The sequence below is a fragment of the Diaphorina citri genome, unplaced genomic scaffold, assembly GCF_000475195.1.
Source record: "Diaphorina citri unplaced genomic scaffold, Diaci psyllid genome assembly version 1.1 scaffold1868, whole genome shotgun sequence".
NCBI classification, from domain to species: Eukaryota; Metazoa; Arthropoda; class Insecta; order Hemiptera; family Psyllidae; genus Diaphorina; species Diaphorina citri.
Window position 1 is genome coordinate 34,706 of NW_007379294.1, and position 24,465 is coordinate 59,170.

At 40.1% G+C, this 24,465-nt stretch overlaps 4 protein-coding genes across 4 annotated transcripts; 2 read left to right on the forward strand and 2 right to left on the reverse strand.

Annotated features, from left to right (window-relative positions):
* Positions 1-942: 942 nt before the first annotated feature.
* LOC103517502 lies at positions 943-6,698 on the reverse strand. The gene is made up of 6 exons (XM_017447475.1): positions 6,608-6,698; positions 5,904-6,082; positions 5,183-5,354; positions 2,661-2,917; positions 2,474-2,511; positions 943-1,303 (listed from the first exon to the last, which is right to left on the reverse strand). The coding sequence occupies exons 1-6, from the start codon at positions 6,696-6,698 to the stop codon at positions 943-945; spliced, it is 1,098 nt and encodes a 365-aa protein (XP_017302964.1).
* Positions 6,699-7,709: 1,011 nt separating this feature from the next.
* LOC103517504 lies at positions 7,710-21,996 on the reverse strand. The gene is made up of 19 exons (XM_026829580.1): positions 21,983-21,996; positions 20,537-20,714; positions 20,007-20,237; positions 19,790-19,905; positions 19,093-19,572; positions 18,801-18,847; positions 17,737-17,779; positions 17,506-17,555; positions 17,212-17,372; positions 16,670-16,750; positions 16,072-16,149; positions 15,205-15,388; positions 14,098-14,262; positions 11,974-12,239; positions 11,597-11,810; positions 10,970-11,109; positions 10,235-10,404; positions 7,911-8,162; positions 7,710-7,815 (listed from the first exon to the last, which is right to left on the reverse strand). Exons 1-19 carry the CDS (start codon positions 21,994-21,996, stop codon positions 7,710-7,712), a joined length of 2,976 nt encoding a protein of 991 aa, XP_026685381.1.
* Positions 21,997-21,999: 3 nt separating this feature from the next.
* Positions 22,000-22,887, forward strand: LOC103517506 (26S proteasome non-ATPase regulatory subunit 1-like). The gene is made up of 3 exons (XM_026829581.1): positions 22,000-22,120; positions 22,313-22,486; positions 22,806-22,887. Exons 1-3 carry the CDS (start codon positions 22,032-22,034, stop codon positions 22,885-22,887), a joined length of 345 nt encoding a protein of 114 aa, XP_026685382.1. The 5' UTR covers positions 22,000-22,031.
* A 735-nt stretch (positions 22,888-23,622) lies between these two features.
* Positions 23,623-24,402, forward strand: LOC103517507 (26S proteasome non-ATPase regulatory subunit 1-like; the record flags this gene model as incomplete). Its single annotated transcript, XM_008482545.1, has 2 exons — positions 23,623-23,709; positions 24,226-24,402. Coding segments are annotated over exons 1-2 (264 nt in total), but the record flags the coding sequence as incomplete, so codon positions are not given.
* Between the last annotated feature and the right edge of the window lie 63 nt (positions 24,403-24,465).

The following is a 24,465-nucleotide window of genomic DNA, read 5'->3' on the forward strand; positions in this document are numbered from 1 at the left end:
CGATCTGGAAGTCTGTAAATACTACTGGATTTTCGTACGTTCGTGCTATGTTTTTTGAATCTACGTACCTACTGGAAAAAAAAATCATGCTTGTATTTTTTTTTTTTTTTTTTTTTTTTTTTTTTTTTAGTTACCAACATAGGTATATATTTATTTTTTATTCAGCTTCAACAACATTGATAATAGTATATCAATGTCCTATAAGCACAAGGCTTGTGTAGGACATTGATAGAAAAATAACAATGATATTAGGTATTTACCTAAGTTACGTATATAAATGAATTATTTAAGGTGCATATAACTCTGTCATTTGAATTCTGCTCTTTTTCAAGGAATAATTACGATTACAAATGAGGGTCTTTTCTGGCGAAATTCCTGTGTGAGTCCAGTGTGTAGGACTATTGCACACCCCCTGGTGAGGTCTTACCGTCCCGAAAGCGGAGAGAAGGAAGACAGGATAGGAGAAAGTAAGCTGTTCCGAGAGAGAACCTTAAATGTTAGGATAAAATTCGCCCCCGGGCGGGAATCGAACCCACGCCTTAGCGCTTGTATTAGTGGTAATTTCTTTTATACTAGCAGGTTGCCAGTGCTTCGCCACGAGACCTTGTTTAGACTACTAGGGTAAAAGGACTTTTTATAATAATAATAATAATAATAATGGTGCTTATTTATACTGCTCGCATAGGACTGAAAAGTCCCTTTACTCCAGCAGTAGGCTACTACTATTATTGTGGTCAAATTCTCAAATTATATTGAGGATAAAATTCCATACCTCAGCTGGGATTGAACCCACGCCCTCCTGTTTACCAGGAAAAGAAGAGAATTAAGTAAATTTTGGGAGAGAGAAATTTTGGGAGAGCAGAAAGTAGATTGGTAGCGCCTTGACCACTACACCACCGAGGCAGGTTTTTAGTCTCATTCGAGCACTATTTCATTTCTATTCTATTCTATTTCTTTTACCTGGATTTCCTTCATGATCCCCTTGATAGAGTTCCGAGTGGTGGGTATAAACACGGGAATGGGAACCGGTACAGGAACGGGAACGGGTACAGGGAAGGGTACCGAGTACATGGCCATGGGAGCGGGGACGTAGATGGGGACTGGAACGGGGATTAGACATCTCGAACTGCTTTTTCCATGTCCTCTGAGTTCCATGATTGACGTTTCTTTGTTTTTGATGACTTGCAATTGTGTTTTCCTTTGGAACATCTCGAACTGCTTTTTCCATGTCCTCTGAGTTCCATGATTGACGTCTCTTTGTTTTTGATGACTTGCAATTGTGTTTTCCTTTGGATGGTGACATCTGAAACAATGAAATAAACAATCATTATAGATTAAATAGTCAGCTCCCATGGCGTAGTGGTCACTGCACTCGCCTTGCACGTAGGAGACCCGGGTTCGATTCCCGGCGGGGTCAAGAAATTTCTATCATGCAAATGATTGATCCCGTGACTGGCTGTTGCGGGGCCCACTCAGCCTCGTGAGGAAAATGAGTAGCTATGACATATAAATGCAGCTGAACAACAACAACATGAACTTATATACATATAATGACCCACAGAACTTATATATAATGACTGCTGAAACCCTCCAAGAGAACAACAACATGAACCAACCTCAGTGGTGTAGATTAGCACGGTGGCCTTTGAATCTGGAGGTTAGTGGTTCGAGTCCAAGTCAAGTCATGGAATTCAACGTGGTGTATTAGGCCGGGAACGACATTTATCAGAAGTAGTTGTGCTTAACACAATCAAAATACCTTTTTTATATATATAAAAAAAATGTAGTGAAGCAGAGCCTCTTATGTGGATATCACCAGGATTACGATTAATTCAATTCAATTGAATTGAATTATAGAACCGCTCAAACATTACAGACTTTCCGGATGTGTTCCAAGGGCCGAAATTGAAAAAAAAAAAAAAAAAAAAAAAAAAAAAAAAAGGTTCGAAGTGGCGACCTCTGCCTCGGCACACTGAACGGGAACCGCCACATCGGGTACTGGTAGGAAGTGGGAGAGGGAGTAGTCTACTATGCCCTCTGACGGGAGAGGTTGCATGCTACTGAGATCTGGAAATGATGGAAAAAAAGGAAGCAAGATTTTTTTATTTGTTGTTCGAATAGGTGTTCCGGTCTAAGCAAACCCAAAAGCCATCCACGTTGCCAATTTCTGGAAATTCAAGATCTGATGTTCAAGTTTGTTTCCGGACACGGAAAGTAAGTATTTGTTCAGGAAAAATGACCTAATAGTCAACTCCGAGCATTTGAAAACAACAACAGATTTATTTGTTGGTAGATGGATGCCTTATGTAATGTTCCTGTTCTACTTGTTAGGGGTTGAAAACAAGGATTAAAATAACGTTTCTATGAATTCTCTAAATGTGAGATATGAATCAATAATTGCCAGAAAAACATAATTTTTTGTCGATGCATTGATCAGAATCAATAAATGTTTGGTTATGCTTACTATTCTTACTTGGGCATCAGGGAACCCAGAAAATAAACGAGAATAATCTATTGGACAACGTATTAAATTAAATGTATGGTTTATTTGTCTGTCTGTTCTACCATCCCTCGAACAATTTGTTCCATGTCTGGGGCATAATGTCCCATATCTTATGTTGATGAAACTAACTATAAAATAACAAAAACGTCCCACTCACCTTTCTGACTGGCCCCGAAGGCACCACATCCTCAATGGCCGCCCGTTGTACCGCAGGGGTGGCGGCACTCTTCACAATCTTGCTCAGCTGGAGTGAACTTTCCGCGTCGATTAAATCCATGACCGGCTCCGGGTTCGAAGTGGCGACCTCTGCCTCGGCACACTGAACGGGAACCGCCACATCGGATACTGGTAGGAAGTGGGAGAGGGAGTAGTCTACTATGCCCTCTGACGGAAGAGGTTGCATGCTACTGAGATCTGGAAATGATGGAAAAAAAAGGAAGTAAGATTTTTTTATTTGTTGTTCAAATAGGTGTTCCGGTGTAAGCAAACCCAAAAGCCATCCCACGTTGCCAATTTCTGGAAATTCAAGATCTGATGTTCAAGTTTGTTTCCGGACACGGAAAGTAAGTAAGTATTTGTTGTTCAGGAAAAATGACCTAATAGTCAACTCCGAGCATTTGAAAACAACAAAAGATTTATTTGTCGGTAGACGGATGCCTTATGTAATGTTCCTGTTCTACTTGTTAGGGATTGTAAAAAAGGATTAAATTAACGTTGCTATGAATTCTCTAAATGTGAGATATGAATCAATAATTGCCAGAAAAACATAAATTTTTGTCAATGCATTGATCAGAATCAATAAATGTTTGGTTATGCTTACTATTCTTACTTGGGCATCAGGGAACCCAGAAAATAAACGAGAATAATCTATTGGACAAAGTATTAACTGTATGGTTTATTTGTCTGTCTGTTCTACCATCCCTCGAACAATTTGTTCCATGTCTGGGGCATAATGTCCCATATCTTATGTTGATGAAATTTGGGGGAGAAAAAAAAAAAGCAAAAGGAAAAATGACGAAAAATATTTGCTCTGAGAAGTAGGTATACTGTGTCGTTTCGGCAAAACCCAAACTTCGGGCAGACCGTCATTTTTTCATTTCTATATCTCTCATTTTGGGTCGGATCGGGTCTTCGAGGGCCCATCGGGGCCCTTTTTTTGAAGAGACTCACCATTAACAGGCGCCACATTCTCTTTACAACCGCCGGATACAGTGTTGCCATTTTCCGCCTCGGAGTCTGACGTATCCACCGGGGGAGCAGGGTCGGCAGAACTTGCCGCCATTTGCGCCATCAGCAACATTTCCGCCTCGAATGGATCCGATGGTATCTTTTCATAGATGGCGAAAAGATGCTTCTTCACTTCGAACAGTTCTCAACCACAAACGTATCTCCTCAGTATAGTAGTCCTTCAAAGCTCCCATGAACGTCTTATCGAGCGGCTGAAGTTTGTGAGATGTGTGTGGTGGAATGCAAACAATTGACACATGATTTTCTCTAGCTAGATTGAGGACATCTAGGTTCCGAGAGTGTGAGTAGTGCCCATCTAAAATCAGGAGTACCGGTGATTCTTCGCTTGGTCGTGTATGTTTGATGAAATGTTTAAACCAGTCAGTGAATAAGTACGATTGTATCCAACCTGATGGATGGCAAGCACCGATACAACCAGCTGGAGCTCCAGTCATTAGGCGTGCAGTCCAGTTTTTTCTGGGGAAAATGAGCATGGGAGGAACGAAAATTCCAGATGCCCCCATACAAGTGACAGCTGTTACCAGTGATCCACGCTCTGCAGAACTGATTGCAGCTACTTGACGCTTTCCTTTGAGAGCAAGAACAGATGGAACCTTTGACTGCACGACAGTCAAACCAGTTTCGTCTACGTTGAAGATACGGGCTGGAGGGAAGTTTTGCTTATCCATCTCATCCTGGAGAATTTTGAAGAAATGTTGCACCTTCTCCTTAGTGAACCCCTTGGCTCGGTTGTGCGACGTTGCAGTCGGTTTCCGCACTGAAAGCTTGTCTTTGTATCGTCTAAGAAAAAGTTCTAGCCATTTTGGTCCTGCTATTCCTGAGTTTCCCTGCCAATTCAACCCATTCGCTCTAGCAAGCTGGTAAGCCATAACTTTCACGTCTCTTCTAGTGAGACCAAAGAACTTCTTCTCCATTTCAAGTAGGTATTCAACCAGCTGCGCTTCCAATGCAGGCGGTAGTATTGTCTTTCGACCCATCCTTGCTTTTGTAGGTTTCGAAGAGCCTTCACCCATTTTGGCCAGACGAAACAATGCTCACGTCTCTTCTAGTGAGACCAAAGAACTTCTTCTCCATTTCAAGTAGGTATTCAACCAGCTGCGCTTCAAATGCAGGCGGTAGTATTGTCTTTCGACCCATCCTTGCTTTTGTAGGTTTCGAAGAGCCTTCACCCATTTTGGCCAGACGAAACAATGTGGTTTTTGGTACATTGTACACTTTGGCTGCCTTCAAAAACCCAAGACGCTTGTTCCTGACATCTCGAGCAAAAGGAAAAAGGACGAAAAATAATTGCTCTGAGAAGTAGGTATACTGTGTCGTTTTGGCAAACCCAATCTTCGGGCAGACCGTCATTTTTTCATTTCTGTATCTCTCATTTTGGGTCGGATCGGGTCTTCGAAGGCCATATTGGAGCCCTTTTTTGGAGAGACTCACCATTGACAGGCGCCACATTCTCCTTACAACCGCCGGATACAGTGTTGCCATTTTCCGCCTCGGAGTCTGACGTATCCACAGGGGGAGCAGGGTCGGCAGAACTTGCCGCCATTTGCGCCATCAGCAACATTTCCGCCTCGAATGGATCCGATGGTATCTTTTCATAGATGTTCTGAAATAAATTAACATAAATAGGGGTTTTTTTAAAGGGTTTTTACTTTTTTACTTAAGTTATATATAAAAATGGATACTTACGACGCAAGTTATATATAACTTAAGTAAAAAAGTATTTACAAAGGATGTCAAAATTAAATAAATTAATTAATAATTTTTTTAAATGGGTTTGACAGGGGAACTGTGACTGCTGAGGTCTTACATTACATTACAAATGAGGGTCTTTTCTGGCGAAATTCCTGTGTGAGTCCAGTATGTAGGACTATTACACACCCCCTGCTGAGGTCTTACCGTCCCGAAAGCGGAGAGAAGGAAGACAGGATAGGAGAAAGTAAGCTGTTCCGAGAAAGAACCTTGAATGTTAGGATAAAATTCGCCCCCGGGCGGGAATCGAACCCACGCCCTAGCGCTTGTATTAGTAGTAATTTCTTTTATACTAGCAGGTTGCCAGTGCTTCGCCACGAGACCTTGTTTAGACTGCTGGGGTAAAAGGACTTTTTAGTCTCATTCGAGCACTATTCCATTTCTATTCTATTCTATTTCTTACCTGGATTTCCTTCATGATCCCCTTGATAGAGTTCCGAGTGGTGGGTATAAACACGGGAATGGGAACGGGTACAGGAACGGGAACGGGTACAGGGAAGGGTACCGAGTACATGGCCATGGGAGCGGGGACGTAGATGGGGACTGGAACGGGGATTATCTTCGGCATACCGATGTCCTCTCCTGGAAAGCAGAAGAAAAACAAGGAAATTGATTTCTCTTTCTTGAATACAAAAACACCTTTTAGAACACAAACAATGAAATTTGATATAATCACGATTTTTTTTTTTTTTTTAAGGGTTTGACAGAGGGAACTGTAACTGCTATGGTCTTATCGTCCCAAAATCGAATAGAGAAAGAAGACACGATAGGAAAAAGCCAGCCGTTCCGAAAACGAACATTATCCGTTCAAGATAAAATCCGCCCCAGGCGGGAATCGAACCTGCGGCCTAGCGCTTACAAGGCAGATGCGCTACCAACCAAGCTAACTAGGCTAGCAAGAAGAAGAAGAAGAAGAAGAAGAAGAAGAAGAAGAAGAAAAACAACGAAATTGATTTTTCTTTCTGGGTGACTGTGTTATTACTACTCACCCGTCTGTATATTCCTAGTTGAAGTGAGAGGTTTACAATACACGCCCTTGGTATCATCATAGGTTTGACCTGGGTGACGTTGTTACGCATGATGGGTGACTGTGTTATTACTACTCACCCGTCTGTATATTCCTAGTTGAAGTGAGACGTTTACAATACACGCCCATGGTGATCATTATAGGTTTGACTTGGGTGACTTTGTTACACATGTTTCTTTGTGTCATTACTTACATATATCAGAACTTTGGTGCTCATTGCAGTATTGTAGGATTTTCCAAATAGGTATCTTAATATAATTCAGCACCCAATGTTTTACCTACCATGCTGGCATCGGTCGCTATGTACATTTATATTACAGAGCTACTCATTTTCCTCACGAGCCTGAGTGGGTCCCACAACAGCCAGTCACAGAATCAATCATTTGCATGATACAATTTTTATTGACTCCGCCGAGAATCGAACCCGGGTCTCCCGCGTGCAAGGCGAGCGCAGTGACCACTTGGGAGCATAGTAGAATACGACTTGTGTCTCAATCCGTATTTACCTTAATAGTAAAAAATGACAAATGTAACATCTGTAAAGAGAGTCCACACGATACCTCTTCAATTGTCCATCAAAGCCCACACAACTCACACCTATGGATCTATGACTTAAACCAATTGATGTGGTAGAATTCCTGGGACTACTCTTAATATAATTCAGCACCCAATGTTTTACCTACCATGCTGGCATCGGTCGCTATGTACATTTATATTACAGAGCTACTCATTTCCCTCACGAGCCTGAGTGGGTCCAACAAGAGCCAGTCACAGAATCAATCATTTGCATGATACAATTTTTATTGACTCCGCCGGGAATCGAACCCGGGTCTCCCGCGTGCAAGGCGAGCACAGTGACCACTTGGGAGCATAGTAGAATACGATTTGTGTCTCAATCCGTATTTACCTTAATAGTAAAAAATGACAAATGTAACATCTGTAAAGAGAGTCCACACGACAACTCTTCAATTGTCCATCAAAGCCCACACAACTCACACTTATGGATCTATGGCCTAAACCAATTGATGTGGTAGAATTCCTGGGACTACCAACTACAGAAGGAGTTTGATTCCGTTTGACTTGGGCAATGGCTAATACAGCAACCTTAATAGTATTTGAAAAAGTAAAGTGTAATATTTGTAAAAACCTATATTACTGTCAATAAAACCATTTACATTATATTTACGCACCCTTAGCTCCGGCAGCTGCAGTCGGCGCCGGGGCGGCAGCACTCTTTCGGCCGGCGGCTGGTCGGGCGCCCTGCAGCTTCAATTGACTTGGGCAATGGCTAATACAGCAACCTTAATAGTATTTTAAATAGTAAAGTGTAATATTTGTAAAACCCTATATTACTGTCAATAAAACCATTTACATTATATTTACGTACCCTTAGCTCCGGCAGCTGCATTAGTCGGCGCCGGGGCGGCAGCACTCTTTCGGCCGGCGGCTGGTCGGGCGCCCTGCAGCTTCATCGCTACTTGTTTGGCGGTCAATATCTTCTCGATGCCCGGGGCGGTACTTGTCTTCTTCTGGTAGTTGAGGGTACACATGTAAGAGCAGAAGTTCTTCAGGGAAGAATCAGCCATGACATGGAAGCGTGGCACCTTGGCTTCCGCACAGTTGTCGCACTGGACTCTGCAAATAGAATAGAAAATAAAGTAAGAATAGAATAGAATAGAATAGAATAGAGTGGAAGAATAAAAAATTAGGATAGAATAGAATGAAATGGAATAGAATAGAATTGAAGAGAAAATGTATAGAATTTTTTTTTTATTTTTTTTTTTTAAAGATGAGTGTTCCACCGCCGTTTTTATTTCGTAGCAATGGAACACAGTACTGATTAGACGCTTGAATAGAATAGAAAATAAAGTAAGAATAGAATAGAATAGAGTGGAAGAATAAAAAAATAGGATAGGATAGAATGAAATGGAATAGAATAGAATAGAATAGAGTGGAGGAATAAAAAAATAGGATAGAATAGAATGAAATAGAATAATAGAATTGAAGAGAAAATGTATAGAATAGAATTGAATGGAAGAGAAAATAAGAATATAATAGAATAGAAGAGTCAATTGGAATAGAGATAAGTTTCAAAGTTTCATGTATTTCAACTCAAAACAAATTGTTTACATGTTACAAGCACAAAATAGAATAGAATATACCCTGCTTAGTCTGCCTGGGGGACTTTAAACAGGGAGGATACCAGCGTGAAATTTCCCTTGCTGAAGAAATAGCAAAGGTTGATTGTGAAGGGCATCCACTCGTAAAATTTTATGTAGCCAAAACCAAATGTCAGCCTAAAGCAATCACTTAGGACAGAATAGAATGAAATGGAATAGAATAGAATTGAAGAGAAAATGTATAGAATAGAATTGAATGGAAGAGAAAATAAGAATATAATAGAATAGAAGAGTCAATATTGGAATAGAATAGAATGGAAGGATAAATTAGAATAGAATAGAATAAATTAGAATACAATAGAAGAGAGAGTTGGAATAGAATAGAATAGAGGAGTAAATTAGAATAGAATGAAATAGAATAGAATTGAAGAGAATAGAATAGAATGAAATAGAAAAGAATTGAAGAGAAATGTTCAAAAGAATAGAATTGAATGGAAGAGAAAATAATATAATAGAATAGAAGAGTCAATTGGAATAGAATAGAATGGAAGGATAAATTAGAATACAATAGAAGAGAGAGTTAGAATGGAATAGAATAGAGGAGTAAATTAGAATAGAATGAAATAGAATAAAATTGAAGAGAATAGAATAGAATGAAATAGAATAGAATTGAAGAGAATAGAATAGAATGAAATAGAAAAGAATTGAAGAGAATAGAATAGAATTGAAGAGTGGAATAGAATAGAATGGAAGGATAAATTAGAATAGAATAAATTAGAATACAATAGAAGAGAGAGTTAGAATGGAATAGAATAGAGGAGTAAATTAGAATAGAATGAAATAGAATAGAATTGAAGAGAATAGAATAGAATGAAATAGAAAAGAATTGAAGAGAATAGAATAGAATTGAAGAGAATAGAATAGAATAGCATACAATGAAATGGAAAATATGAAAAACTTTTTCTAAACCTTTTTCCTATAGATTATTAATTTATTTATTTTGTTCACACAAATTCAAATTTTCCCATTTACCCGGAAAAAAAGCACTTGACTGAAGGAGCCGTTTTAAACGGCCCGTTTATAAAACCATCAGGTGATCTCGATTTTAAACTACATAATAGGTACTTACTTTTTATACATCAAGGACTGACTACTGGCCGAGGCAGAGAAGTAAGTTAGACAGTTCATAGAGAAAAGGTAAGTTTGACACACCAGATGTACTAATAAAGTATTACTCTAAATAAATCAAATATTACTACTGTTCAAATCTAAAGGTACTTACTTTTTATACATCAAGGACTGACTACTGGCCGAGGCAGAGAAGTAAGTCAGACAGTTCATAGAGAAAAGGTAAGTTTGACACACCAGATGTACTAATAAAGTATTACTCTAAATAAATCAAATATTACTACTGTTCAAATGTATAGGTACTTACTTTTTATACATCATGGACTGACTACTGGCCGAGGCAGAGAAGTAAGTTAGACAGTTCATAGAGCAAAGGTAAGTTTGACCACCAGATGTACTAATAAAGTATTACTCTAAATAAATCAAATATTACTACTGTTCAAATGTATAGGTACTTACTTTTTATAAATCAAGGACTGATTACTGGCCGAGGCAGAGAAGTAAGTCAGACAGTTCATAGAGCAAAGGTAAGTTTGACCAGCGGTAGAGCTGTTAACATTCTCCACTATCATGTCGAAATTGTATTTCTTCACCCTACACCATGCACATTCCACGATGATTCGCTGAGCCTGAGGAACAAAGAGAATGGAAAAGGTAAAGCTAGCCACTTACAATCGGGTAGACCTGATCAAGTCTGCCAGTCAGGTCTACCCGATAAAGCACACACACCATCAAGTAAACCTGACAGATACAGCTGAAAATTTTCGCCTGTCAGGTCTACCTGATGAGCACACACACACTATCAGGTGGACCTGATCAGGTCTACCTGATAGTGAGTGGATGGTCTAAGACCTTGTTTATTCTGCGAATGAGGCTTACACACTATCAGGTGGACCTGATCAGGTCTACCTGATAGTGAGTGGATGGTCTAAGACCTTGTTTATTCTGCGAATGAGGCTTTTTAGTCTCATTTTGGTAGTATGAATTTTCCATTCAATCAAGTTATAATTGTGATGTACAAAATGTATCCCATAAAATGTTTTTTTTTTTTTCTTTTCTTTTAATACAGTATAGGTAGCGAGCTATACTAGTAATGAAAGTGTTGCAATCGGTCCATTTTTTTTTTTTTTTTTTTTTTTTTCAAGTTAAGTTTTGGAAAATCTTTTTCGATAAATATGAAAAAAATCTATTTACCTGAACAAACAGGGTGTGACACAGCTTATCACAAAATACTTTGAACTCTCCCTGGAAGAAGATCTTGTAGAAATGTTTCCTTCCGTTTGTACCAGGCGTGGAACTATCATCGAAATACGTAGAACACGAATGACAGCAAACTGTAATAGAGAAATAGGCATATAGATAAATATTTCGATTTTTTTTTTTTTTTTCAAGAGGTCTGATAGAGGGAACTGCCAGCCTAGTTAACTCGGTGGATAGAGCTTTGTAAGCGTTAGGTTTCGGGTTCGATTCCCGCCCGGGGTGGATTTTATCCTGACAGGATAATGTTCGTTCTCGGAACGGCTAGCTTTCTCCTATCCTGTCTTCCTTCTCTCTTCGATTTCGGGACGATAAGACCATAGCAGTTACAGTTCCCTCTGTCAACTTTCTTCCATCCTGTCTTCCTTCTCTCTTCGATTTCGGGACGATAAGACCATAGCAGTTACAGTTCCCTCTGTCAACGTTATAAAAAAAGAGGTTTTTTTTTCGTTGGCACACGTGAACTCACTAATAAACAAATTCTTTTTTATACGCCTCAGGGGGGGAAAGGAGGGAGGAAAAAAATTTGTGATGTACAAAACTTCGTCAAATTTTGAAAATTACCTGGATTGATTTTGTTCACAAAGGTGTACGCCTTCAGACATTGACCACTGCAGAGCGGTTTCGTAGCGGGTGTTTTATTAGGATCGCACCGCGTATCCTGCACCTGGCAGGTCACTGGACGCGGCAGGCGACACACCGCGCACGGCTCAACCACCTGACGCTTCACCTTGAACTTCTCCGTGTAGACGCGGAAGCAGGACGCGTCGCAGAAGTCCTGTGGGCGGGGGCACAAGAAGAAAACAATGTTAAGAAATCTATATCTTCTTTTTTCTTCGCCTTTTCCCGTGTTTAGACGGGGTCGGCGTTTTTCGTCAGCCCTATGCTTTGTCTTCCACTACGCCGGGAATCGAACCCGGGAACTCCTGTGCATTACTCACCAAATAGTTATCACACCGGCCCATATCCACTGTCTTGGCTCTCGTCAACAATTTCTTGTCTACCCGATACATATTCTTTGCTCCACTCATATTGGTCTGGCATAGAAAGCACGGCCTATGTTTCAGCTTGAACTCATCCAGACATTTTTTCACACAGAACTGGTTTACGTTGCATCCGAACCGGACACAATATTTCCCAAGGGATTCAAGAGGAACCGGTTTGCTGCATTGGGAACAAGAGGAGCCGATCTTACGCTGGAATGACTCTGAAAATAGAACAGAATGAATTAGAATAGAATGGAATGGAACAGATTCACGTTGCATCCAAGCCGGAAACAATATTTCCTGAGGGACTCAAGAGGGACCTGTTTGCTGCATTGGGAACAAGAGGAGCCGATCTTACGCTGGAATGACTCTGAAAATAGAATAGAATGGAATGGAACAGATTCACGTTGCATCCAAGCCGGAAACAATATTTCCTGAGGGACCTGTTTGCTGCATTGGGAACAAGAGGAGCCGATCTTACACTGGAATGACTGAAAATAAACGAGATAATAAGCTAAAATGACGGAACAGATTCACGTTGCATCCAAGCCGGAAACAATATTTCCTGAGGGACTCAAGAGGGACCTGTTTGCTGCATTGGGAACAAGAGGAGCCGATCTTACACTGGAATGACTGAAAATAAACGAGATAATAAGCTAAAATGACACATTTACATTATAGATTAAATAGGTTGCCCAATATGGAATACTATTCCATAAAGGGGCACTATACTGTATTCCAAATTAGGCACATGAGCACTTTATTTTGATTTTTTCTTTTAGTACAAAAAAATATTTCATAATTTAATTTTAAATAAAAGTAAAAAACAAAGAATTTATTGCACTTAATTATAAATTCACCAGGAATTAAATAAATATAATACTTTTTCTGTAATTAAAAAATAAAACTTACCGTGAAAAAATTTCAAAAATCGAAATTTCCGAAAAATTATGGTAGCAGCTCTCCCGCACCTTCTTTCACTGGGAACTGAGGAGGGGTATAGTTTTTGTGTTCCTCAGGTTCCTGCAATATTTTAAAACGCTCACTTCCCCTCTCACGCTGTTTTATCTTGTGGGAGCTAGGTATTCCATATTAGGGGTGGTATTCCATATTAGGGATGGTATTCCATATTTGGGCATTTACCTCTATACTTACCAGCGTGGGGCCTTTGGGTTGAGCAGGTTTGATAGACGTGTTCAGGTCTTTTATTTGTTTTATTCGATGCATCGTTTGCTGCATTGGGAACAAGAGAACCCGATCTTACGCTGGAATGACTGAAAATAAACGAGATAATAAGCTAAAATGACTCTCAAAAAAAGAAGAGAATATGCTCAAATTACTCTCAAAATAAACGAGAGAGAATATGATTAAATAACTCTGGAAAAAGAGGAGAGGATATGCTCAAAGACCTTTGGAAATACTAACGAAAATATACCATCAAAGAAAGAAGAGAATATGCTCAAATATCTCTCGAAATAAACGAGACAGAATATGATTAAATAACTCTGGAAAAAGAGGAGAGGATATGCTCAAAGACCTTTGGAAATACTAACGAAAATATACCACTTGCACTGGCAAAAAAAGAAGAGATTATGCTCAAATTACTCTCGAAATAAACGAGAGCGAATATGATTAAATAACTCTGGAAAAAGAGGAGAGGATATGCTCAAAGACCTTTGGAAATACTAACGAAAATATACCAGTTGCACTGACTTAAGTGAGGTTTCAGTTTCAAAGAGCAGGAAAAAATGAGGAACAAGGGAATTTTTAACATTATTCTTGTTTTATATGGGAACTACCATGAAGAAGCCTAAAAAGTAGGCGAAACTCGAGTCGGGTAAGAAAACACAAGTATCCAATAATAATATAAAACAAGAATAATGTTAAAACATAGGATATCTAATACAAACCTAACAAATAAGGGAATTTTTCTTTTACCACTTCTAGAGCCTGAGATAAATCGATTAAAAAAAAAAAATCGGAAAAATTACAACTTTGGAAGACAAAAAATTCAGACGAGGAAAAATTTGTTCAGTGTAAACGGGCAGGCTGCTATTCAGGGACGGATACAACACTTACTCAAACAATTGACCGAACAGAACTCAAACGTTTCCCAGGCGAGGACTTCCGGGTTGTTGATATCCAGCCCTGTCGAACACCAGGTACAATTACGTTCCAGCCCTGACACTTTACCGGTGGCCTGAGCAGCTGTGACGCACAGGGGCAGTTCTTGTTTCGGGAGCACTGAAAATAGAATGGGGGGAAAGGGTTTTGAGAACCACTACATTTTAAGAATAAAAAAAAAATCGTTCTCAACGGAAGCAAAATACCGAAGCAATATTAATTCATAAAAAAATATTTCTTCTTTATGGTAACCTCTGTGGCCGAGTGGGTATCACACTAGGCTTGCACTCCGAAGGTCTCGGGTTCGATTTCCGGCGGGGTCGAAATTTTTTCGGCTCTGTCCTTGGATTTCGGGGTGCACTTAGCCTCGCGACCAGTGGCGGCTTTACCAGAGTAAAAAGAAAACGTATAGATATGTCAGGAATATAGTAAAGGCTCTTAGTAATGCTGTGATATCCACAAAAATTGTGAAGAACCTTTCAGCTGCACCACAAATAAATCATGATTTAAATTTATTTATTTTTTTTTTTTTTAGATTTTAAAAAAAAATCGTTCTCAACGGAAGCAAAATACCGAAGCAATATTATTTCATAAAAAAAATATTTCTTCTTTATGATAACCTCTGTGGCCGAGTGGGTATCACACTAGGCTTGCACTCCGAAGGTCTCCGGTTCGATTTCCGGCGGGGTCGAAATTTTTTCGGCTCTGTCCTTGGATTTCGGGATGCACTTAGCCTCGTTAGGACAATTGAGTAGCTACTAGCGACCAGTGGCGGCTTTACCAGAGTAAAAAGAAAAAAGTATAGATATGTCAGAAATATAGTAAAGGCTCTTAGTAATGCTGTGATATCCACAAAAATTGTGAAGAACCTTTCAGCTTCACCACAAATAAATCATGATTTACATTTTTTTTTTTTTTTTTGTATGATAAAAGTAGTTAGTTAGTTAATTAGAATTCGTATATTTTATGTATTATTGTTTTCCGCGGTCCTTAGATGACCAAAATCAAAATAATAATAAAGGATTACCGACTAAAAAGTCGAACCCAGGACTTTCTACTCACTCGGGACAAGTTTAGGAACAGCGGCTTTCTTGGCTCCCACTGCTACTGTCGCTGCTGATGCTGCCGGTGTGTTTTTCTTTATGCCTTGAAATTTGAACACACATGTTTCCGAGCAGAAGTGAAGGAATGACATCGGGGTTTTGGAGGATTTGGTGTCCACAAGCTTGAATTTACAGTATTGACGCTGGAAATAAGGAAAAAATCTTTTTAGGATAGAATAGAATATACCCTGCCTAGTCTGGCTGGGGGACTTTCAACAGGGAGGATACCAGCGTGAAATTTCCCTTGCTGGAGAAATAGCAAAGGTTGATTGCGAAGGGCATCCACTCGTAAAATTTTATGTAGCCAAAACCAAATGTCAGTCCAAAGCAATCACCCTAGGGCTGATTGAGAGGCTGACAAAAAAACGCCGACCCCGTCCAAACACGGGAAAAGGCGAAAGAAAATAAGATTTCAAGTTCTCACTTCATAAGGTCTTCTTCCACACGACCACTAATTTTAATAAGGATAAGAACACTTGATCTACTTGAAGAAATAGCAAAGGTTGATTGCGAAGGGCATCCACTCGTAAAATTTTATGTAGCCAAAACCAAAGCAATCACCCTAGGGCTGATTGAGAGGCTGACGAAAAACGCCGACCCAGTCCAAACACGGGAAAAGGCAAAAGAAAATAAGATTTCAAGTTCTCACTTCATAAGGTCTTCTTCCACACGACCACTAATTTTAATAAGGATAAGAACACTTGTTCTACTAAACTACTGGCTTAGGCCAGCCACTCGCTATCAGGTCGACCTGACTGGTGCTTACACCTGGTCAGGTGTACCTGATGGTGAGTGGCTGGCCTTACAGAAACTCTGGTTCACTTACCTTCCTACACTGGGCGCATACTTGAGTGGTACCTGTTTTCTTCTTAGCACTTCCATAGGACTTGACAGGGGGTGGTGTCTGGGGGAATAAAACAGTACAAGAACCAGACTTAGAAGAGAATATAATTTGTGATAGCTTGTCTGCTTTGTAAGTGCTAGGCCGCGTGTTCGATTCCCGCCCAGGGAAAATTTATCTAAACCAGATACGGTTCGTTCTCGGACCAACAGGCTTTCTCCTATCCTGTCCTCCTTCTCTCTTTGATTACAGGATGATAAAACCGTCGTTGTTACCTACAATTTCAAACCTCTTTTTTTTTATCCTTCTCTCTTTGATTACAGGATGATAAAACCGTCGTTGTTACCTACAATTTCAAACCTCTTTTTTTTTAGTACAAGTAAAATCAGAATTAAATAGTATTTAAAGGTATGTACTACATACATAAAATTATTTTGTCAGTACCTCCGTGACCGTATCACACAGCGGAGATACCGGATTCAATTCTCAGCAAAGTTTTTTTTTTATGTGGGACTAGGGCGAATCCGTCGCGTTACACACACACATTCATTTTTATATATTAGATAAACCAAAAACTACTTACACTTCCAGTTGGTTTCTTGGTTTCTTTCAAGGTCTCCACAGGCTTAATCGATATTTTGGCTGGCTTTTCTTGTTTGATTGCCTGAAAGACGAGAAGATAAGTGTCACATCTGTCACATACATGACCAGTGGTTTTATTGCTCACTATCACTAGTGGTTGACCCGTCTTTTGTACGGGACCACCACATACACACACCCATCACACCACACATCCATCAAACCACACACACCCATCACACCACACACACACACACACACACGGTCGCGCTACGCGCTCCCTGACATGTCCCACAGTGCAACATAATAGGCATAACTTTGAACCGCCGCCATTTTGAATCAGGATGGAATGTGACAATTTTAAGTAGGTAGCCTATGTCACCTGGAGTACTTTCTTAACCCTAACAGGTCCACCTGTTAGGTCTATCTGATAATAGTGTGTTTCTCATCTTAGGTCTATCTCATCAGGTATCAGGTAGACCTGATCAGGTGTACCTGTCAGGTCTACCTGAGAGTGAGCGTTTGGCCTTAGCAATCTTCACTCACCGCTTCTTCTAAGATACAAACATCATCCGGTCCCTCCTTAGCAGATGCTGTCTTCTTTCCCGCCTTCACTGTCTTAGCTTTCTTGAGTTCTTCCTCTTTAGTTTGCTGTGCTTGTTTGATTATCTTCTGTCTTAGGTCTTCCTGATCCTTGTCAATGATAGGCTTCCTCCTTAGCAGATGCTGTCTTCTTTCCCACCTTCACTGTCTTTGCTTTCTTGAGTTCTTCCTCTTTAGTTTGCTGTGCTTGTTTGATTATCTTCTGTCTTAGGTCTTCCTGATCCTTGTCAATGATAGGCTCATTGGAATCTATTGCCTCAATGAGATTTTCCACTGTATCATCCGATGTGTTGCTATCCCTGCGTCTGTTTACCATGAGGGAGAGGTGACCTGTGACAGGAAACATTTGATCATCAAATATATGCATATAAGAAAATTAGAATATGCAGAAAAAACTGGTGTGGATTAAATCATCAACGGACAGCTGTTTCAACCCCCTCAATGAGATTTTCCACCGTATCATCCGATGTGTTGCTATCCCTGCGTCTGTTTACCATGAGGGAGAGGTGACCTGTGACAGGAAACATTAGATCATCAAATATATGCATATAAGAAAATTAGAATATGCAGAAAAAACTGGTGTGGATTAAATCATCAACGGACAGCTGTTTCAACCCTTTGCAGTAGATCCATGGTGTTTTATTTGCACTACTCCCTCCTGATGATGGCCAAGAGCTAAAAAAAAAGGCTTCAGAATAGGGGAAATTTTGGCCGCGGGTTCGATTCCCGCCCGGGGCGGATTTTATCCTGATGGGATAATGTTCGTTCTCGGAACGGCTGGCTTTCTCCTATCCTAGGCTTCAGAATAGGGGAAATTTTGGCCGCGGGTTCGATTCCCGCCCGGGGCGGGTTTTATCCTGATGGGATAATGTTCGTTCTCGGAACGGCTGGCTTTCTCCTATCCTGTCAGAATAGGGGAAATTTTGGTCGCGGGTTCGATTCCCGCCCGGGGCGGATTTTATCCTGATGGGATAATGTTCGTTCTCGGAACGGCAGCCTTCTCCTATCCTGTCTTCCTTCTCTCTTCGATTTCGGGATGATAAGACCATAGAAGTTACAGTTCGCTCTGTCAAACCTCTTAAAAAAAATACTAAGTACTTATATTTACCTAGAAGTTTGGCTTTCTCTGCAGTGTCTACTTTTTCTTGTGCTGTGCTTGGTTGAGGTTTAAAAAAAAAATACTAAGTACTTATATTTACCTAGAAGTTTGGCTTTCTCTGCAGTGTCTACTTTTTCTTGTGCTGTGCTTGGTTGAGGGGTCGCGCCACGCGCTCCCTGACATGTCCCACAGTGCAACATAATAGGCATAACTTTGAACCGCCGCCATTTTGAATCAGGATGGAATGTGACAATTGAGATTCGTAGATTCCTAGTAGCTTAAACCATCCTTTAGGGCTGTTCGCCCCTACACCTAAGCCTCGGAGTGGGCTTTTTGTGTTTGGAGTTCGATTTTGGGACGATAAGACCATAGAAGTTACAGTTCGCTCTGTCAAACCTCTTAAAAAAAAAAAATACTAAGTACTTATATTTACCTAGAAGTTTGGCTTTCTCTGCAGTGTCTACTTTTTCTTGTGCTGTGCTTGGTTGAGGTAGAGAAATATCCCTTCGCCTCCACCTCCATTTTCACTTTCGTCTCCACCTTAACTTTTGCCTCCACCTCCATTTTCACTTTCGTCTCCACCTTAACTTTTGCCTTCACCTCCATCTCCACTTTCGCCTCCACCCCTACTTTTGCCTCGACCTCCATTTTCGCCTCCCCCTCCATTTTCACCTCCATCTTTACTTTCACGTCCACCTCCAATTTGCCTCCACCTCTCTTTTCACCTCGGTTGAGGTTCTTCTGCAGATTTTCTACTTTTCCTATCACCAACTTCTATTGCACTTTTCACTTCATCTTTGGTCTCTGTACTTTTCATGGTGGTAGGTTCTGGTGCACTTTCAATATTTTCAGAAATATCTTTAATCCCTTTGAGCTTGATCAGAGGTTTTTCAGTTTTTTCCTCCACCTTTTCCTTTTCTTTACTTTCAATTTCATCTTTTACCTCAAGTTGTAGAGAAGGGATGTCTTTGGTTGTAACATTTTGTAGTCCATCAGTCTTTTCTGTTTCACCATCTATTTTTTCCTCTCCTACAGGCTCCATCTCTTGAGTCTTTTCTTGTTTCCTCTTAGCAGTGTCATCAGATTCTCCTAAATTTTCGTCACATGTTAAACTGATGTCTTCTTTGATAGCATCACCTTGGGAGCTGTCTGTATTCTTCTCTGGACTTTTGCTTTCTATTGAGTCTTTTTTACTACTACTAGTAGTAACAGCCTCTGGTATTTCAAAAATTGAAGGTTTGGTGTCTTCCACTTTGCCCTCGTCATCTGGAGTGCTTGATTGGGCACTGTCCGCATCATTCAGAGTGACAATTTCAACATCGTAATCCTTCTCGGAGTAATTTTCCAATGGTTCATCAACTTCCATGCTGGAAGATCCATCTGTTTTACTAGAGGAACTCTTTGTTAGATAATCAGACTCATGTAACAGCCTCTGGTATTTCAGAAATTGAAGGTTTGGTGTCTTCCACTTTCCCCTCGTCATCTGGAGTGCTTGATTGGGCACTGTCCGCATCATTCAGAGTGACAATTTCAACATCGTAATCCTTCTCAGAGTAATTTTCCAATGGTTCATCAACTTCCATGCTGGAAGATCCATCTGTTTTACTAGAGGAACTCTTTGTTAGATAATCAGACTCATATAATCCTTCTCAGAGTAATTTTCCAATGGTTCATCAACTTCCATGCTGGAAGATCCATCTGTTTTACTAGAGGAATTCTTTGTTAGATAATCAGACTCATTTGTAGTTTTAGAAACATCACAGCCTTTTGCAGAATTTTCCTTAGATTGATTATGATTGCCAATGTTGGCATCTGCCTTTTCAACAGAACTGTTTTCTGGATTATTTACATTGATTAAAGCTTTCTTTTCCTTCAGACTCATTTGTAGTTTTAGAAACATCACAGCCTTTTGCAGAATTTTCCTTGGATTGATTATGATTGCCAATGTTGGCATCTGCCTTTTCAACAGAACTGTTTTCTGGATTATTTACATTGATTAAAGCTTTCTTTTCCTCATTGTTTAAAGATTGTTTATCTTGGTCTTCTTCATTGGCTTTAAGGAGATCTTCATTGCCTTCAGATTTGTCTTGCAAAGTGTCACTGCTTGTGGTTGGTTTTGGTTTGGTACTTTCCTGAGCTTCTGGGCTTATTGATTAAAGCTTTCTTTTCCTCATTGTTTAAAGATTGTTTATCTTGGTCTTCTTCATTGGCTTTAGGGAGATCTTCATTGCCTTCAGATTTGTCTTGCAAAGTGTCACTGCTTGTGGTTGGTTTTGGTTTGGTACTTTCCTGAGCTTCTGGGCTATCTTCATTTGCTACAGTGCCAGTGTTGTCTTCCATTTTGAATCTGAGAAATAAATAAAATATTGTTAAAATAGATTTAGAATCAGAGCCTTTTTTTATGTTTGGGCCTTTCCTCAAACAACTCTGGTCTACGCACAGAAAAATTGTTCAACTCTTGCACTTTTTTCTCTCAGTGGATTATCTGCATTTAAATTTGTGTGTCTTCCTGTCTTCTGCATCAAAAGCAAGTGTCTAACCACCGGACCCCTTGTGTCCCAAACTATGGTGAATGCAACATTTGGTACTTGTGCAGAAGTCACATCCATGGAATATTGCTACCAAAGGAACTGGCACAAACAAATATGTTTGGGCCTCTCCTCAAACAACTCTGGTCTACACACAAAAAAATTGTTCAACTCTTGCACTTTTTTTTTCTCTCAGTGGATTATCTGCATTTAAATTTGTGTGTCTTCTGCATCAAAAGCAAGTGTCTAACCACCGGACCCCTTGTGTCCCAAACTATGGTGAATGCAACATTTTAGTTTTCTCAAATTTCTAGTTAATGTCCCACGTTGACTTTAAATTAAATACCTTCACATCATATAAACAGCCAAGGTACTTGTGCAGAAGTCACATCCATGGAATATTGCTACCAAAGGAACTGGCACAAACAAGCAGTGACCAGTGTTATTATAGGGTTAGGGGGTTAAAAAAGCAAAATGAACACCGTAGGTAGTTGACCACTTTTGGTCCTGTACCCTTGGGGGTTCTGTGACATGAACTGATACCTTATCAAAGACCATGGTCCCTGTTGAAAAGAAATAGCCTCTCTGATTATGAAATGCTTCCTTAAATTCCCTGCTTACAGAGGCTAAATTCCTTTCAATACATAGGGTACTGTCTTGTGAAACTAGCTGACTCATGCAACCAAAATTACAAGTGGCTCACAAAGTGTGGAACTTTCAGAAAATAAACCTGTACAGAGCTCTTGATGGTCCAATCAGGCTCAAAATGCATCGAAAAATCTCCATTATGTGCTAAACACTTTTGCCAAATTTTGTCAAAATCAGACAAACCATTCAGAAGTTATTATGAAACAAACTTACCTACAGACACAGACCAACTTGGTGGACAAATTTTCATACAGACATAGAACAACTTTAGTACAGGCCCTGCCATGCAAAAAAAGGGGGGGGGAATGTATCTTAGAAGAGGGGAAATTGTCTCCATATCCTAAAGGAAAATATGACTCTAGTGACTTGCTTAAAGATGACTTATGATAACAGTCTCATTCCATGACTATTTTCATTATTCTCCCTTTAATAAAATCACCTCTTCATTATCATTTTCAGCGGGGGTGATCTCACTCCTTGATGATCCGATGATTGAGCTCAAGGAATTCTCGTTGAAGAAGTTGAATGACATTGTGGATGATTTTTGGCCCGAGGTGTCGGAAGCCATCCAGAAAATGTAAGTTTAGAAGATAGAAAAGGAAACTTGAAGTTATGGTAAATACTCGAGAAAGTACCAATATGGTATTTTTATTATAAGGAAAAGAAGAGGTAGAAGAAGAAAAAGGGAAAAAAGAACAGAGTTTTGATTATAAACAGCAATTTCAAAGTACTCTTCAAGTTTTTGACTAACTTTTGTATTTGATTTCAGTGAAATCCTTCACGAGGACAAGGGGTTTCCGCAGTACAAGCTGGCTGCTCTTGTAGCAAGTAAAGTCTATTTTCATCTGGGCTCATTCAGTGACTCACTGCAGTATGCTCTTGGGGCTGGGGATTTGTTTGATGTCCGCAATGACACTGTCTATGTCAAGACCATTATCTGTAAGTATTTCTGTATTTCATTGAGTACCTATAGGTGCTTAGATATTGTGTGTTAAATTTGCTGTATTTTCTTTTGATATGAAAAGGCTCTCTCTCTCTCTCTCTCTCTCTCTCTCTCTCTCTCTCTCTTTCTCTCTTCCTCTCTTCCTCTCTCTCTTTCACTCTCTCTCCTTCTTCTTCCTCCTCCTCCTCCCCTCCCTCTGGAATTAATCTCCTATAAACTTTCCAATCCTAAGCCCTAAGTCCTAAGTACTCCCCTCTGAGAAAGGACTATGTAAACATTCTTTCATTAATTTCCAATATTCAGATATTCCAATGTTCAGATATTCTAACATTCAGATATTCCGATATTCCAATGTTCAAATATTCCGATATTCCAATTCGACCAAAAATTTTCTATCTTAAAATACTCCCCGTGTGATAAGGAGTATGAAAAAATTATAAAGTACAGTCCACTTCAACTGGGAAGTCCGATGACCTTTGGGTGCGCACTCGTCAAAAAATAGCTCGTTGATTAACAAGTAAGCATGTGAATAGTTGATCCCATGGGATTTTTCACGCCGAATCGAATGGGAACTGTCCGACTTACAGTAACTCAACTGTTGAGAAGTCGCGGTTCCCCTCCATGCGCTTCCATCGGACTTCCCAGTTGACGTGGACTGTACCTGTATGATAGTTACAACACTCGTCACATCCCAGTCAGCACACACGGTTGGATGTAAGGCTCGAATCAAGCTTACAAATTCACCCGTGTAAGTTGGATGACATCCAGTCTGCAAGCCTAGATCCACTTACTACATAGGTAGTTGGATTTAAGCGTGAAAGTGCCCTTACCTACATAATGTAGGTACTTCATCGTGCAAATAGCATAAAATAGATTCGTATCTATTCTATAGAATCTATACCCGCGAAGGATTTTTGAGAGAAACAGGAAAACCTGGCATTGAGAAATACAAATTACAGATCGAAAACCTATTAAAGAATCATAATCATAATATATGCTCTAAATCGCGGACTCGATATCCGCCCGGAGTAAATTTTATCACTTTAACAGACTGATAGGTAATGTTCGGTGTTCGGTCTATGTAATTATCCTCCTCATTACCAAGCAAAAAAATTCTTTGTATGGATAGATGACCAATGTCCATGATTGTGGACATCTCTTTGCAGATCGGGTTTGACCTGTACGAGAGCGCTACGCAGGCTTTCCTCGCTTCTGTACTGCAGGTAATGTGATTAATTCGAATAGAATTATTTCTTCATAGGAATATACATAAGTAGAATAGAATATACGAGTATCTTGTTTATCCTGCTCGAATGATACTATAAAGTCCCTTTGCCCCAGCAGTCTAAACAAGGTCTCGTGTATTTACGGGCTGTAAAATGTAAAGCTAACACCCTTGCCAGCCTAGGTAAGCTTGGAGGGTAGAGCACCTGCCTTTTAAGCTGTAGGTCAGGGGTTCGATTTCCGCCCGGGGCGGACTTTATCCTGAAAGGATAAGGTTTGTTCTCTGAACAGCTGGCTTTCTCCTATCCTATCTTCCTCTTTTCTCCTATTCCGGGACAATAAGACCTTTCCTGTTACAGCTCCATACTTAGGTATCAGCATTTAACACTATTATTAACATTTTGAGTAATGTTAAAGGGCAATCACCCGCCACTAAAAATCTCAACAGATATACAGTGTTGTTAAATCTCTTGAAAAAATTAGTCTCATAAAAACTGGTCTCTTCTATATTCCAGGAGCTGAAAACGTGTGCCCCCATTCCGGACGCCACCCACGTTGTAGTCAAGGTCCCCGTGGAGGGGGCACCCACCCCTGCCACCCCAGATACCGAAGCTCCCACCCCGGCCCCGGGTACTGAGTCCGGCCCTTCCTCAACCACCCCCGGCCCTGAAACTAAAACCCTCGAGTCTCTGGTAAGTGATTTTTTTATAAGGTCCCCGTGGAGGGTGCGCCCACCCCTGCTACTCCCACCCCGG